The sequence below is a fragment of the Talpa occidentalis genome, unplaced genomic scaffold, assembly GCF_014898055.3.
Source record: "Talpa occidentalis isolate TD23 unplaced genomic scaffold, MPIMG_talOcc4v2.1 talOcc4.3, whole genome shotgun sequence".
Lineage (NCBI taxonomy): Eukaryota > Metazoa > Chordata > Mammalia > Eulipotyphla > Talpidae > Talpa > Talpa occidentalis.
In genome coordinates, this window is record NW_023603184.1 from 38,485,669 (window position 1) to 38,501,454 (window position 15,786).

The 15,786-nt window shown below is 47.3% G+C and overlaps 1 protein-coding gene across 3 annotated transcripts in view; it reads right to left on the reverse strand.

Moving 5' to 3' along the window:
- FCHSD2 (FCH and double SH3 domains 2) overlaps nucleotides 1–15,786 on the reverse strand; it is a 255,934-nt gene that overhangs the window by 197,297 nt on the left and 42,851 nt on the right. Inside the window, exons 1-2 of one of the 3 annotated variants that reach the window (XM_037522930.2) lie at nucleotides 7,056–7,176; nucleotides 5,161–5,258 (exon numbers count right to left, since the gene is read on the reverse strand). In XM_037522930.2, the coding sequence (XP_037378827.1) occupies nucleotides 5,161–5,258; nucleotides 7,056–7,076 (119 nt within the window). In that variant the 5' untranslated portion in view covers nucleotides 7,077–7,176. Of the gene's footprint in view, nucleotides 1–5,160; nucleotides 5,259–5,715; nucleotides 6,643–7,055; nucleotides 7,177–15,786 lie in introns of those variants that run through there. The other 2 variants (XM_037522931.2, XM_037522929.2) reach the window with 2 other exon arrangements.

Genomic DNA, 15,786 nt, shown 5'->3' on the forward strand with positions numbered 1-15,786 from the left:
GCAGACCTCTCCTGACTCGTCCGCTGTTCCCTTCAGCAGTGTATTTCAGTCAGTCTGTCTGTTCTGTTCCCCACTCTGTCTCTGGTGAATCCTCTCACCTCCCACACCTCTGGCCTGTACCCCAGTTCTTGTATGCATAAATAAATAAATCTTAAAAAAAAAAAAAAAAAAAAAACCAGGGCCTCCCTGGTGGCACAGTGGGTTGAGCGCAGCGCTGTGAAGCTGTCCGCAGCCTCTGCAGCACAGGTTCAATTCCTGGCAGGCCAGGGAGATACCCACATGGCGCAGCAGACCTCTCCTGCCGCCCGCTGCTCCCCTCAGCAGTGTACTTTGTCACTCTGCCTGCTCTGCTCTCCCCTCTGGCTCTGGTGAATTCTCACACTCTCCTGCGCTTCTGACTGTACCCAGTGCTTGTATAAATAAATAAATAAATCTTTAAAGAAAAAAAAAAGTTAAACACAAGAGGTATCACGTGACTCAGCAATTCTACAATTAGGTATATATCCAAGATAAATGAAAACACATATATAAGATACACAAACACACTCATAAATATTTGTACATGAATGTTCAAAGAGGTACTATTCATATGGGCCTCCCTAGCGTTTACATCTCAGCATATCAAACTATCACTAGCCACTGCAGTTTGAGTTCAATCCCAGGCCAGAGAGCTAATCCACATGGCTCAGCAGACCTCTCCCTTTTCCCCTCAATAGTGTATTTCAGTAGATCTGCCTGTTCTTCTCCCCACTCTGTCTCTGGTGAATCCTCTCACCACCACCACCACCCCCACACCACTGGCCTAGCCCCTAGTTCTTGTATGCATAAATAAATAAATCTTTAAAAATATAAATTAAATTTTTTAAAAAATGTCCAACAAGAGGTAGTTTATTATATTCTGGGTCCCTGCAAAGAATTTTCTTTACTGAAACTACTTAGCACATTATAAGAACAAAAAGTACTAAATACCTAATACTAATAAACAACACATTGGTGGCAGTATTTAGAAACTTACTTATAAAGTGACCTTAGAAAGCAGAGAAGAAAAAAATAATAAACTAAAAAGAAAGTAAAAGTGCTTGTCTCCTCCTGACAGCAAAAGTCAACAGGAAACACTTCTATAAAATCTCCCCAAAGCATGGAATGTCCCTGATTAACACAAATGAATTATCTTTCTTTCTCATACTTGACTCCCAACACACCAGCTTTCAAATTCATCCCTGGAACAAAAATGGACTGAGGAATGAGAGAACAAAGGAAAAAAAACTGTATCATAACTGATCTCCTTTCAAAGTTCCAAAAGACAAGGGAGGAGGGAACAGGGAACTAGCCATAACCCAGCATAAAATTCTCCTATTTCCAATTTAATGGTTGTGGTATAAAACAACTGTAAGAAGGAGTGCTGTTTGTGAGGTTTCTGGGAGGAAGAAATGGATGTCTCAAAAAAGGTAAAGCAAGTAAGATCCTTTACAACATACTACATATTAAAAATCCAAGTTCAGAGACTTTTAATGAATTTTTAAAGGTCATGCCATTTGTTAGGACAGACCAGAGAAGTCACACTACCTCCCTCCTCAAGAAACTCAAGAAACTGAAGTTATCATGAATACCTAGAGTAGGCAACTTTCAACTTCCAATTCAATATATCACTGGGGTAAAAAAGCAAATCAAAACATAAACTCATGTTTTAGGAGGTACTATAAGTGTTATGCTCACAACCATGTAGGAAGGGAGGGGTTCAGCCCATCCATTTAACACAAAAGAATAATACATTGAGACTCCTATAAAATAATAAAGAATCCACTAATCCTTGGATCACTAATAATCTCTGCATTTACATATATGTCAATTAGCACAGCACATTTTAAAGAGTCCACATCAATCAAAGTATGACAAGTGCAAGTCACCAATATACCCTCCTACTAAAGAAGCTTATAAAATAGCTCACCTAAAAATACTTAAATATTACCAGTTACAGTCATTAAACAATTCTACCAGCCTAAACAAAGGGGACAAAGATACAAAAATGAGTTAAGACTTGGTCCCTGACTTCAAGGAATTTACATGAAGGGGTAATCCAGAAGAATTAGTAATAACTAGACTTTGCCAAGTAAAAAAGTGGAAGACTATCAACAAATAAAGAGAGCAAGACACAAGCATGAATGTGGACAGCATAATTATATAACTACTAGTCCTGAGTAGCAAGACCAGGGGAAATAAGGAGAAAGACTATGCAGGCATGAAATGGTTGTACTTAAGCCAGGAAAGGAAAGTCAAGGCTAGACTGCAAAAGGCAATATATGCTATGACAAACAGAGAACCTGATATATAATAAATAATGTTTGTAGAAAGCTAACTGGTGATAATGTGGAAGACAGACTTACAAAGAGAAATTTGGGTGTTAAAGATATGAGAACACAAATGCAGTAATTAGGATATTACTGAAACAATGTAAGCAAAATGTGATGGGATCAGCCATAATACAAGTAAACAATAGCAGGGAATGCAAACTGGTGCAACCACTATGGAAAGCTGTTTACAGGTTCCTCAAACTGCTAAAAACCGAGCTTCCATATGATCCAGCAATTCCACTCCTAGGTATCTACTCAAAGGACACAAAAACATTAATTCAAAAGGACACCTGCACCCCTATTTATTGCAGCACTATTTACAATAGGTAAGCTATGGAAACAATACAAATGCCCCAAATAGATGACTGGATCAAGAAGATGTGGTACATATACACAAGGGAATATTACTCAGCAATCAAAAAAGATAAACTCATGCCATTCAAAGCAACATGGATGGAGCTGGGAGGGATCATACTCAGTGAAATAAGCCAGAAAGAAAAAGAATACTGGATGTTTTCACTTTTAGGAGGAATGTAGAGGATCCAAATAAGAGTTTAGGGGGAAAAAAGTAATTATAATAAAGTAAATATCAAAATCAACAGGTAACTATAAACCAGAGACATTCTACCGGAGGGGGGGTTGGGGGGGATCAAAACGGGTGGGAACAACACAAGGGACTAACTACGGTGATGGTAGAGGGGTGAACTGGAGGTGGGAATTTCACAGGGACGACAACCAAGATGAGAAAGTGTAACAGGGTGGTCCCCAGGAAAGGGGAAGGTTCCATACAGTGCACAAAAATGAAGAATGGTGTAAATAACACATAAAATAAAAAAAAAAAGTAACAATATGAGAAACAACCTGCATCAACTTAGCAGTGATTGTGTGCATATCTTAATGCATTGTCATTTTTTTGATATGCACAGTCCTTACAGAGATCATTATATTAGGTTGTTGGAAAGTCACGACACATGAAAAACACAGCATAAATTTTCCGACAACCCAACAGCTCCATTTTACAAACAAGAAAACTGAAGTTTACAAAGGTTCGATTATTTTTCAGAAGTCAGCACAGCTAGCTGGTAACAAAGCCTGGACACAAACCCAGAATTGACTGACTCAATGTTTGTACACTTGACCATAAGCTCCAGCACCAAGGTAGGGGAAATAGAGAACAAGCAAACAAGAAATCTTCAGAAAAAATAACCACTGACTACTCTTACCCCACAGAATTCTCATTTACACACTAATTTTGCCTTCCGAAACTGCTTTTGGAAATTTCTTTCTTTATCCATAAATTTCTACTGAAAAACCTTAGCTCACTTCATAGCTGTTAAAAACTCTGAGTTTTGGGCCTCCCCTGGTGGCACAGCGGTTGAGCGCTGGCCTGCGAAGCTGCTGTGAAGCTGCTGCAGCCTCTTGCAGCGCCGGTTCAATCCCCGGCCACCCGCGGGAGGTTCCCACATGGCACACAGACCTCTTCTGCCACCCGCTGCTCCCCTCAGCAGTGTACTTCGGGGTCTTTCTTCCTGTTCTGCTCCCCGCTCTGGCTCTGGTGAATCCTCTCACCCTCCCGCACATCTGACTGTACCCAGTGCTTGTATGAATAAATAAATAAATCTTAAAAAAAAAAACCAACACTCTGAGTTCTTAACTATATACTGAGAGTTTCAGGTATCTTGCATAGGAATTATTTAAAATCTAAAAATTTTCTTGTGGCTGTAAGAAAAACAAAAAGAATTAAAATAGACTCCTTTTCAGTTAGAATGATTCTGGTAAATCCACCTTTGAATAAAACTAGATTCATGTGTCTTAGTTAGGGACCCTGAAAAGACAAGTAAACAGTAGAAATACTCATAAAATAGTACCTAAATTAAATATGGAGAAGGAAAAAAGGAATTATTTACATTAAAATCTTTGGAATAAACAATTCAGCTATCTAAATACATATAATTTTATTTTAACAACAGAGTTAATACTAATTTTTATGAAACCAACAGGAGGCTGGCTATGCATCACAGGAAAAACAGGGAACGGATGAGGTTTACAGAACCTATTCTGATTTGATAAATCTATTACTAAAGGTAAATAAGAACTGCAGTCACTCTGTTTCAACATGCAAATCATCTTTCTTCTTTTAAAAAATACTTGTTGAACTGTCCGTTTGCATTACAGGATCGTTAAACAAAAAAAATGGCCTTTCTTGCAATAAAATGAGTCATGCTTCCCCCCATAAGGAAAAATACTGATTTTCACAATGGTAGTTAAGATGTCCTATCTATTAAATTCCAAGCTATCTTTGTTGTGAATACAGGTAACTTTAACAATTAAATACGATAAACACAGTTCCCACTAAATTTAATGTTCAAAGACAGTTATATTTGTCATGTTCTAACTAATAGTGCTAGTATATGATCTGAGGTTGACTGGCTCACACTCAGATATTTAACCATTAACCAGAAGTGTCAGTTTAAAAATCTGTGTGAAATCCTTAAGGTAAATAAATGTTACGATTCAACAGCAGATTATTTAAATAGGAATTTCTAATTCAATGACTATAATTTGACTGATAAAATGTTATGGTTCTTGTTTTTTCATAACAGTATGTGTACATTATAGGAGCTACCATAAAAGGAAAGTTTGTATTGTGTTAGTTCCAGTTATAATTTCTAGCTGAGGCAAAGCTCTAACAACCTTAAAGCAGGAAATCCAAAAGGAAATTCCATCATCGGTTCCTGGGGTTGGTAACTCAAAGGTTCTTTGACACAGAGATACAGACGTTCTCAAACTATTTACTATATAACCTTACCTCATATCTTCAAGCAAATCACATTCTGCTTGGTGTTTGGCTTGAAGTTTAGTCATCTGTTCAACTTGAATGTTTTTCAGTTCTTGTGTAACCTTCACCTAAAATATACCATATATTTATGTAAAACTTTCATAAATATGAAACTAACACAAAAGTCCTTTTTCTTACAGATAATACTTCATACTTGTCAAACTAATACCGCTTTCTCACCTCTCTTAAAGACCACAGATTCATTATTAACCACCTAGTTTTGTTTACTGAAGATACTTAATGAAAAGAGGTGCTAAATATCCTGAAATAGAGGCTAAATAAAAGTTCACGGTATAAAAATTACAGATTGAAAAGGTGGCAAACTAAACTGCCAGCCACTCCATTTCAAGCACAAGCTCAGTACATATGGAAGTCTTCTTAGAGTTTTAAAGAGTTTGTCTTCTACTTCTTCCCAAAAGGACTCAACATTAACCACCAGGAGAGGTAAGCAGGGGGTAGATGAGAGAAGAGAGCATAAGAATACCTAATATCTAATGACTGAAATTTATACAATCATGAAATTACCTGCACAAATCGACTACATAAATTATTCCATAATGGCTTCGAGAAAGCACTGTCTCAGAATGATGCCCTGGACTCGCTGCCAGCGCATCAAATCACAATCTCTTTCTCACAAAGGAGAAAGCTGAAGTGACCTTCCAGCATATGCAGTGCATTTAAGCCACCCCAGCAAGCCAGTCCCGGTGGCGACTCCACTTCAAATAGCTAAGATAGCAAATGCAAGCTGGCCAGGACCCGCCAGGCCCGGACCCCAAGGCTCCAAGTTTTAGTTGGACCTGGATACCACGCAGCTGGCGCGGGGTTACCCAAAGGGATGGGGGTACATGTGTGAAATTAAAAAAAGAAAAAAAGAAAAAAAAAAGACTCACTTAACTGGTGAAACCCGGATTAAGAAATAAAGGAGAGGAAGCCGACAGGAGTAAGTCAGCATTCACCAAATGTTTGCCCACAAGGGGAGGACAGAACAGCCTCCACCACCCAGCACCCAAAGCAGACGTCTACCCAGTGACCATCCGCAGGATTAAAAAGACCAGGACACAGCCTCAGACCCTGGAAAAACTGGAGAAGGGGAGGTGGAACAGTTCGCTACGGGCGCTGTGGGGGAAGCTGCTGACAAGCCCCGAGCACGCGTCACTCCCACCCGGGTCGTGCAAGCCCAGATCACAGCACCCGCCACGCAGTGCCAGATATTCTCCATCTCCCGGGGCTGCACCGTCGCCTCCTAGCCTCCAAGCCCAAGGGGCGGGACAGGAAAAGGGAGAGGGAGAAAGGCAGAGCAACTCAATCCTTAATTTCTGGTTTCCCCCGAGGGTGGGGGGCGGTGACTATTCCAACTTCATTTCGGCCGCCCCGTGGGAAAAGCAGGCCACACGGTAGGGTTAAGCTGCAAACAATTTTCCTGCAAATCTGCAAAAGGGCGAGGGTTGCCACAAGCGCCTGAAGGGCTCAAACCTGGTGCAGACTAAACAATCACACAAGCACAAGGCTCTGCAAAGCTGCAGGGGCTCCCCCGCCTCCCCTCGCTGCAGCCCCGAGAATGCACTTTGCAGCGAGCAGCACTGCCATGCGCGCGCGCGCACACACACACAAATGCACACCCGAAACTCTTGTGAAATGTCTGCGGGTCTCCGGCGCGGGGAAGGCACGAGCCGCGGCCGCCCCCCGTTGGAAAGGCACCTCACACGTTCAAGCCCCGCCTGAAGCGGGCGGCAACTCGGTGACAAGTCCGCGGCACCGGCGGTCACGGCCCCTTGCGGAAATGGGGAGGGGGCGCAGCGGTCGCCGCGGCCGCGCCGCCAGGACGCATCCCCCCCGCACCCCAAAGCCCCCCAATGCGCCCTCACCTTCCTCGGCGGCGGCTGCATGATGCTGAAGGGACATCAATCCTCCCCTGACCGCGGCGCGAGCAAGGACGGCGAGAGCAGGGCCGCGGGGAGGGCCGGCCCGGGGGTGTGCGCGCGTGTGTGCGCGCGTGTGTGCGTGTGCAAGGACCTGCGAGCCGGGCCCGGCCCGGAGAGCGCGAGGCGGGCGCGCGGCCGGAGGCTCGGGGCGAGGGCGAGTGTGGGAGGCGGAGCAGCAGCGCCGGCCAGGCCCGGCTCGGCGGCCGGGGGGTGTGTGAGGGAAGGAGGCGGAGACGCGAGGGGGCGGGGGCTCGGGAGCTGGGGCGCAGGGTCTCCCCGCTCGCCCGGCGGCCAGCGCGGCGCAGCCCCGCCGTCCGGCTCCCGCCCGCGCCGGCTCCGCTGTCCTCGGAGACGCGGGCTCCGGCCCGGCCCCCACCCCGGCGGCCCGGCTCCCGCGGCCCGACGCCCCCGCCCGGCCCACGAAGGAGGAAGGCGGCGCCGCGAGCCCCGCTCGGGATCCGCCGCCGCGGCCGCGGGAATTTCCGGCCCCGCCGCGAGGCGCAGCGCCCCGCTGTGGCGGCGGGAGGACGCGCACCCCGCGCCGGCGTCGGGGTCGGGCCGGGCTCCGGGGCGCGGGCGCGGGCGCGGGCGCGGCGCGGGGCTGTTTGGCGGCGGGGAAGGGGGGGGCTCACGGATGGGCCGGCGGGTGGGAGGCGCAGAAACACTGAGGAAGCGCGAAAACCCCCCCGTCCTTTCCGAGAGTGGCACGTTCCAGACGCCCGACGCCCGCCCGCACTCCCTCCCCCACAGCGGAGCCCGCCGGGGGCTTCCCGCGCGCCTTCCCGCCAGCACGCCGCGGCGCGCGCCCCCGCTCGGGCACGGGCACGCGCACGCGGGCGGCGAGGACTCTGCGCCGACGCACGCGCACAAGCCGCCCACGCCGCGGGCAGGCTTTTGCGTGCGAGTGTGTGCGTGTGCGTTTGTGTGTGAGTGTGTGTGTGCGCGCACGTGAAGAGGAGGGCAGCTGGCTGTGACAGCAGCGTTCCGTTCTCGAATCTCTACACTCCTCTCTCCCGGGCGGACGAGTCAGCCAGTTGGGCACCAAAGAGGGGGGCTGGCCACCTCCTTTTGCATCCCGTCCAGGGTGCCTGACTGTTGCAGACGAACGGGTCAGGGGAAGTGACCCTGTTCTGCACATGAGAAACCTGCTTTCGGTTACAGGACGGTGCAGTCAAAGAGCACGACCTCTGTGCTGGTGGAAACTGGGAGGCCCTAAGGCCTGAGCCTCCATTTCAGTTAGAGCCTGGTGCCCACAGGCGTAGGAGACTTTCTGAAGGAGACTCGGCAACGCTAGAATCTCTGAGCCACCAAGGGTGCTATGGGGTACAAAGAAAACGTGTAGATGATGATGATGGCGTTTAAGAGTAAAGAATTTGGAAAGGAGGCACCACAAGACCTGAAACCTGGCTCACACAAGGCCAAAAGCTGGAGGTGGGGGTAAACGTGATTAACATGGTCATTAAGCCAGCTATAGAAATGAAAAACCTTTAAGCCCCACTGCTATAGCCGGTCTCCTGCTGCTACAGAGAGTATCTGAAGGTGCAGACAAGCAGTGGGGCTATGCAGATTGAGGGCCTTTTGTAGAGAATTGCTAGTCCTTACAAATCAACCTAGTCACACCCTAGAAGTGATTAACAAAAGTTAACTCCACAAAGGAGTGAGCTCCTCCCAAAAAGAAAATTACTATCTCAGGGCAATTTCTGCACTGGCAAGGGGCAGCAGTACTGCTGCCAATCTGTCACCATGCAGATACTTCTCTTCGCTGACCTTTTGTTAGGAGGAAAAGGATGTCCTAAAGCTAATTCCATACAGGCTTTGTGGACTCCACCCCCACCCCAGGCCAAAGCCAAAGACACTGGGAATTCCAAATCCCATCACCACCAAAGGGAAGGTGGCTGGGACCTGAGGGTGGGGTTAAGCAGCCAGGTTGATATAAAGGCTGACATGTGGGCTTTGGGGGACCCCCCATTTTGGCTCTCCGCCAGCTCGCAGCGTCTGGCCAGCTCTGAGAGTGACTTTGGGTTTCCAGGTCGTCGGATCAGGTAGGACGCATTGAAGACTTTATTTCCCTATTTTCTCCCTGAGTTGTACATTTTCCTTATTTCCTTTTCCCTTGTAAATAAACCTTTTATTAACCTTTTGTGTGTGCCTGTAGTGGAGTATTCATAAGTCCCTTTTAAGCGCGCGGGTGAGGACCCACAGCCAGGAACCCGTTCAATATCGGGGCTGCTCTATAACACTTTTACCTTTGTAAAGCAGCAGAGGCACCTCCTCCCAAGGCTGCCACCTGTGACCATGCAGGCTTCTCAGCAACACTGTCCCTTTCAAAGGCAGCTTTTTCTGCCTGCTTGTGTCTATGCAAGTGTCCTTTATTCTTCTCTTCCTTTCTGTAATAAACCTGCCCTTTTAAATATAAGTAATGCCTGTGTCATAGAGAAATGCGCTGAATGCCACTGCTTGTGCCAGCAAGACAGAGTAGGTTTTCTATGATCCGGGCAGACTGGTAAAGGAGAATCCTAGAGCTCTCAGTGGCTTTTTCAGGCTTTTAATGATCTTTCTACACCATTTGTAGTGAGGCAACCAGGTGCAGGGCTGGCAGGCCTCCTGGCCCCAGGCAAATCTTTACTCCTTCCGGGCTCTCTGGTGTTCACTCATGGTCTCTTCTTTGCTAGTCTCTACTGCATTCTGCTGCACAGTCCTCTGCCACCTCCTGGCCTCTGCTGCCGCCCTTATGTGCTCTGTCTCTTGGCTTAGGTGCACCCACTTAGGCACACCCGCACCATACCCCAGGTGCCGCCATCAGGCACGCATGTAAGACCACATGTGTCGATCATTGATGCTAATGGCAGGAGGGCTTCCATTTACCCTACACCACTGAAAGAGGAGCTCTGGGGAAACTTCCCAGAGTTAACCCAAGAACCCCGTTCTCCAAGCCCAACACCTCTCCAAATCGAACAAAAGTAGAGAAGACAGCAGGGACAGATGGAGAAATTCAGTATCTGGAAGTCAGGGCCTTCCGGTGCCAGTCCACTCCGCCTGTCCTGACTGGATGAGCTTGGGCTTCCTCATGTGCCCTTGAGGATACTCATCCAGGCACCCTTTTCCTACTCTGTCCCGACCATGTGGGAAGAGGTATCATTCTCCCTTGGGGTCCTTAGAAGAATAAAAATAACCTCTTCCCATGACCTGGGAGTTGCTCTGAGTCGCATAGTTCTGTGGAGGTTGAACTAATTACTCCACCATTTTTTGTTTTGTTTAGTTTTGTTTTGTTTTTCAAAAGTTGGGGTCCCAGTCACTTGCTCTCAGAAGTTTAGTCAGGCCAAGTGTTGCAGAAATAAATTCTAGCCTTTTACCCAGGCGGGGGAAGAACAGTACTTCAGGAATGGTGAGGTCAGGAGAAGTTTTATTACACAAGCATGAGGTCTTAGAACCTGGGTAGCCCAGTAAGGTCTGAGCACCTGTCTAGAGACAAAGGGTTTCTTTTATACACAACCGTCTTACATTGATAACATTGGTTAGCAAGCGCAACTATCTGCTGTAAAACTCCTAGACAAAGGGGGAAAGATGGACATTGGGGGATGTCATTTGAGAGACAAATCAACTTAGCAGGCTGTCCCACCTTGTTAAAATGTAACCTCGTTTAGGTAAGCTAAAGCTTAGATGGAAAGCTCTCTAAGGAGAGGTTTATCAAGAAAGCAAACTTGTTTTTTACAATTGCATTGTATTATTTACTGCACCAGGCCTAACACCCTTTAGCAGGAAAGATTTATTTGCTTAGCAGTTCCTTTTCACAAAGAGACCTGGAAAGATCCAAGTAACTTGCCCAAGACCACATGGCCAGAAACTGGGAAGAGGGAACTTGAACTGAGCTAGTTTACATTGAGATCGCCTTGTACAGCAAGGTGAGAGAATCAGAGCTATGCTTGATTCAGATTAATCTAGAGTTGTATGTGAACTGATGGCCAGCCTTGCTATTTCTGGTTTCCTTGAGGCCATTCAAAAGTTAGCTCTTCACCAGAGTTCTCGATTACTATCAGGGAAGACCTAGGGCAAGAGAATAAGTAGGTAGAGGCCCAGCATCCTGAAAAGCTGTGGGGAGCATCTAGAGCTCAGGCCTAAAGTATCCAGGCTGGGCTCCATCTCATCTCCACCTCCCCCGCCCTCCCCAATTCATTGTGAGTCCTTCAACTAGTCATTGGACTTCTTAAGCCTTTATTTCCTCACTTGTAAAATGGGATTATAATACCAGCCTCACAGGTTTATAGTAAATAGAATCTCTCATGCCACAGGGCCCAACACAAAATGCCCAAAAATGCTCTATTCGATGTTGACTCAAAAAAATATTTGCTAAAGTCCTGTTTTGTGCCAGGCACTGGGGATCCAGGGGTTAGTGGACAGAATCAGCCTAGGCCTGTACCAAGGCTGAGTTCCAGACCAACCATTCTATGAAAAGCACTGGGTGAGCTGGGAGAGGTAACACAGTGCTTGCCCAGGTACAGTGCCCTGCACATAATAGGTGTCTAACAAAGATTTGCTGAATCCTAGATCTGCGTGCAACTAGAGATTGACCCATAGATTATCCTTCTCCTATCCGCTTCCTCTAGAAGTAAGCACTGAGAGTATAAAAGTGCCAGATGTTAGGAAACTTGGCATCAAGCCTCTACCATTTACCTGCTGGATATTCTCTGGGCTTAGTCCCCAACTACAAAGTAAGGTAAGTAAGCAAGCCTGTAACTTAGTAGGCTCTTCACAGATAAAGTCATACCTCTTATTTTACAGATGGAGGAAGGCATCCTCCACCTGATTTGCCATTATTCTAAAGGTAGAAGTGACATTGACTTTCTGGAATGATTTCTTTGGGAGGCATTATAAAGAGCAATGCCACATGGACTTAACCTGCTAATTGCTTTTCCAAAACTGTGGTTTCTAAAAATTGTGTTTAATATATATCCAGTGCTTTTTCTAAACCCCAAATTTTCATATTACTTTTCCAAGCTATTCTTCACTATAATCCTATGAGAGAGCATTCTTTTCTTCCTTTTACAAATGAAGAACTGGAGGCAAAGTGAAGATAAATAACCTGCTCTGAAGTGATGAATTTGGGACCAGAGTCCAGTTCCCCTAATTGCCTCTAGGAGGAATGATCAAAGAAATTGGAAGAATTTACCCAGGAAAAATAAAAGTCAGGAGAATACAAGTCATATGTTCCACTCTCCACAGAGATGGGGAAAGGGATATCTGTGACTTATGTAAACCTTTCTTAAAATGTACCCCTTTGTAGAAGGCTGGGGACTTCCAGAGCCTTGCTCCTCCAGTGCAGGCAAGCACCATGTTACTAGTAAGATCTCTTGAGATTCAGTGAGGAAAATGCCGCAGAGCTATCCTGTGGTCACAGATCAGCATGCACTGTGGCCCCAGAGACAGAACCAGGACAGGTTGCAACTGCATCTAAGGAAGATTTTCCAGGCAAAGCTGTCCCTAGAGGGGTGAGCTCCCCATCCCTGGGGCTGTGCAAGCAGATGTGATTCTCACCCTGGGAAGGAATTAATAACAGCTACCATTTATTTTGCTTCCTTGATGCATTGAACTAGGCACATGATTTATATTATTTCTAACTCTCATAACAACACTTCAAGATACATATGACCCCATTTCACAGATTTTATAGACTGAGGCTCTGAAGTGAAATGACCTGCCCAAGATCAGACAACTAGTGCAGAAGACTTCAGCCTAGTTCTTAGCTCCTCTAACCAAAGCTGTGCTGTCCATCCAGCATGCTGCTATGCAGTCTTCCAGAAGAAATGTGATTCTAAGTTTAAGTCAGAGCCAGCAATAAAAGCTGGCCTCAAGCAGGATTATCAGTGGGCACTGGAAGATGAGCTAGTCCATTATTCACAGTCCTTCTAGAACAAACCCCAAGGAGAAAAATCATGCGGCAGCCCTTGAGCATGGTTAGAACAGGAACAGCTGCCCATCCCTGGTCCAGAGTCACAGACAGGTTGAAACTGTATCCAAACCTCTGTCCAGGAAAAGTAGCCACCATTCCACCTGCTCATACTGCACCAAGCATCCCCCGATCCTTCCTATAGCTGGGCTTCACAGCCCCCATTATCCCCTTTCCCTCTCTGTCATTATCCTCCATTAGCACAGGCTGTTCAGGAGTGCCTGTCATAGTATCCAAATGCCAGCTGTTCCCTCTCTGAGCCTCACTGAAGATACTGGTGTGGACAGTACAGAATGCAGAGTTCATCTCCATTCACCTCCCTTCTAAACCTAATTGCATTTCCCCCTCCATCCCAACCCCCAACACACACATCCTGGCCTTTGCTCCTATGTGAGCTAATCCCATCAACACAGCCATTTAGTCAGCCTGATATGGGAATGTGCCTACCTCTTCCACCAGTCACTTCTTTTTTTTTTTTTTAAAGATTTTATTTATATATTTATACAAGTGCTGGGTACTGTCAGAAGTCTGGGAGGGTGAGAGAATTCACCAGAGCCAGAGCGGGGAGCAGAGCAGGCAGACTGATGAAGTACACTGCTGAGGGGAGCAGCGGGCGGCAGAAGGGGTCTGCGCGCCATGTGGGACCCTCCTCAGGTGGCCAGGGAGCAGCCGGGGATCGAACTGGCGCCGCAGAGGCTGTGGGCAGCTTCGCAACCCAGCGCTCAACCACTGCGCCACTGGGGAGGCCCACCAGTCACTTCTTAAGACAAAATCAGTACACACTGGGATGAGGTTTCAGGATCAGGGCCACCAGAGAGGGCAAGAGCTCTCTTGAGGACACAGTGCATTTGTGGCAAAATAAGACCATTCATCCAGCATTATTCTACAAGCCCCTAATTCTGGACTCGGAAGCAAATCCGTGGGGTAAGACCCAGTCCTGGCCCTCCAGGAACTCCTAATCTCAACACGTGGACCAAAGGTCACAGCATTGAGTTTAAAATCATAGAGATCCAGATCCCACCAGGTGGTAACAGGGGTCTAATTATGGCTAGAGGTGAGTCCCCCAGAGGCAGGTGCTGGGGCAGGGAATTATCTGGTCACCTGTTGCCCTGCTGCAGTGCTGCACCTTGGGGGTGGAATGGGGAGGATCAGCCAGTCCCTGAATTATGGTAGAAGCTAGCAGTCTCGTGGTTTTGACATTAAAGGGAAGAAACCAGGGTTCTACACCTGTCTTTGCCAGGCCCTTGTTGACTGTGCCCTTTGGAACATCATCAATTCAGTCCTGTTTTTCTCCATACAGATTAAGCAAGAGAACAGGTCCATGATCTATAAAGGGCTGAAGAGTTAGTGACCACCTATCCTGGGAAACATCAGGGAAGGCTGAGTGACTGCCTATGTGGGGCACTGACAAGGACCACCCCACTAGGGGATGCACTGTGATGATACCTGTGAAACCAGGATGCATGGGTAAAACATCAGGATTGGGTGGAGTGACATTACAGGGACTTGCGGTCAGTCAAACTTGGGTTAGATGTCTGGTTCCTCCCCTGCCTAGCTTTGGATTCTTCATGGAGTACTAAAACCTCTTTCAACAGAGTTTCCTTGTTCATGAAAGGGGAATAAAGAATGATTCTTTGCAGGGTTGTGGTGGGAATTAAATGTGAATGTTTATATAAAACGCCTGCAACCGTCCTGGCCCACAAATGTGTGTTTCCTTTGTGCATGCATGTGTTTTCCTTCAGTTTCCCTTCATTCTGTTCTGGTTTTGTTTGTAAATTAGAAAATAAAACACACAAAAAAGAGGAATTCCCACAGGGAGTTTGAGCTCAACTGCAGTTCCAATTCTGCCCTGACTCACCTGAGGACCTGGGAAATCCCTGCCCTCCCTCAGCCCTCTTTTCCTCATCTGTAACCCTGGGGCCTCCACCAGGGAGTCTCTCCAAAGTCCAGTCTGGGAGGCACAGGATGCTACCCATCGGAGAGCCCTCCAGGCTGAGCTGGGGCATGGAGGGCCTCCAGGCTGAGCTGGGGCATGGGGGTCAGACAAGACCAGGATTGGGAGATGAAGATGTAGGGGAGGGATAACAGGATGGGAGGGGGTTGGGGGGGTTCTGTAACCCCTGTGAGTTGGCCTGCAAAGGGAGCAGGCCCTGCTCAGCTTAGGAAGCCTGCAGCCTACTTTCCCACAGCCTGCCCTGTTAATACCAAAACAAAACACACTTGCCTGCTCCCTGCCAGAGGGCAGTGGGCCAAAATGAGCGTTCTGGAGGGCTGGCAGATGCCCTGGCATCCTGCCTTTCCTCCCTGGGCACCCGCCCTTCCCCTGTCTGCATCTCCACACACCCATCCTGTGGCCTGGGTGAGAGGACACCACCCACGACCTGAAGCTGGTGCAGGATGTGTAAAGGAGCTTCCCCAGGATCCACACTCCCCACTCATTTTCAATCCTCCTAGACGGACACCTCCAGCGCCTAAATCTGCCTGTCTTCTTAGTCCAGTATTGGCCCAAAGATATGATCTAATTCTCACCACACTGTTGTGGGCAGAGCGCGTGGCATCAAAATGCTGGGAGCTGCTGTCAGTCTCTAGAGGAGGGAATTCCCTGGCTCGGGATAGCTCTTCCAGCAGAAGGGAGCAGGTGGTGAGTCTCCCCGAAGAGACAGATGCCGCCAACGCTGTAGGCAGAGCCAACCCTGGGATAAGAAACATCAAATCCACCACCCCCGCCTT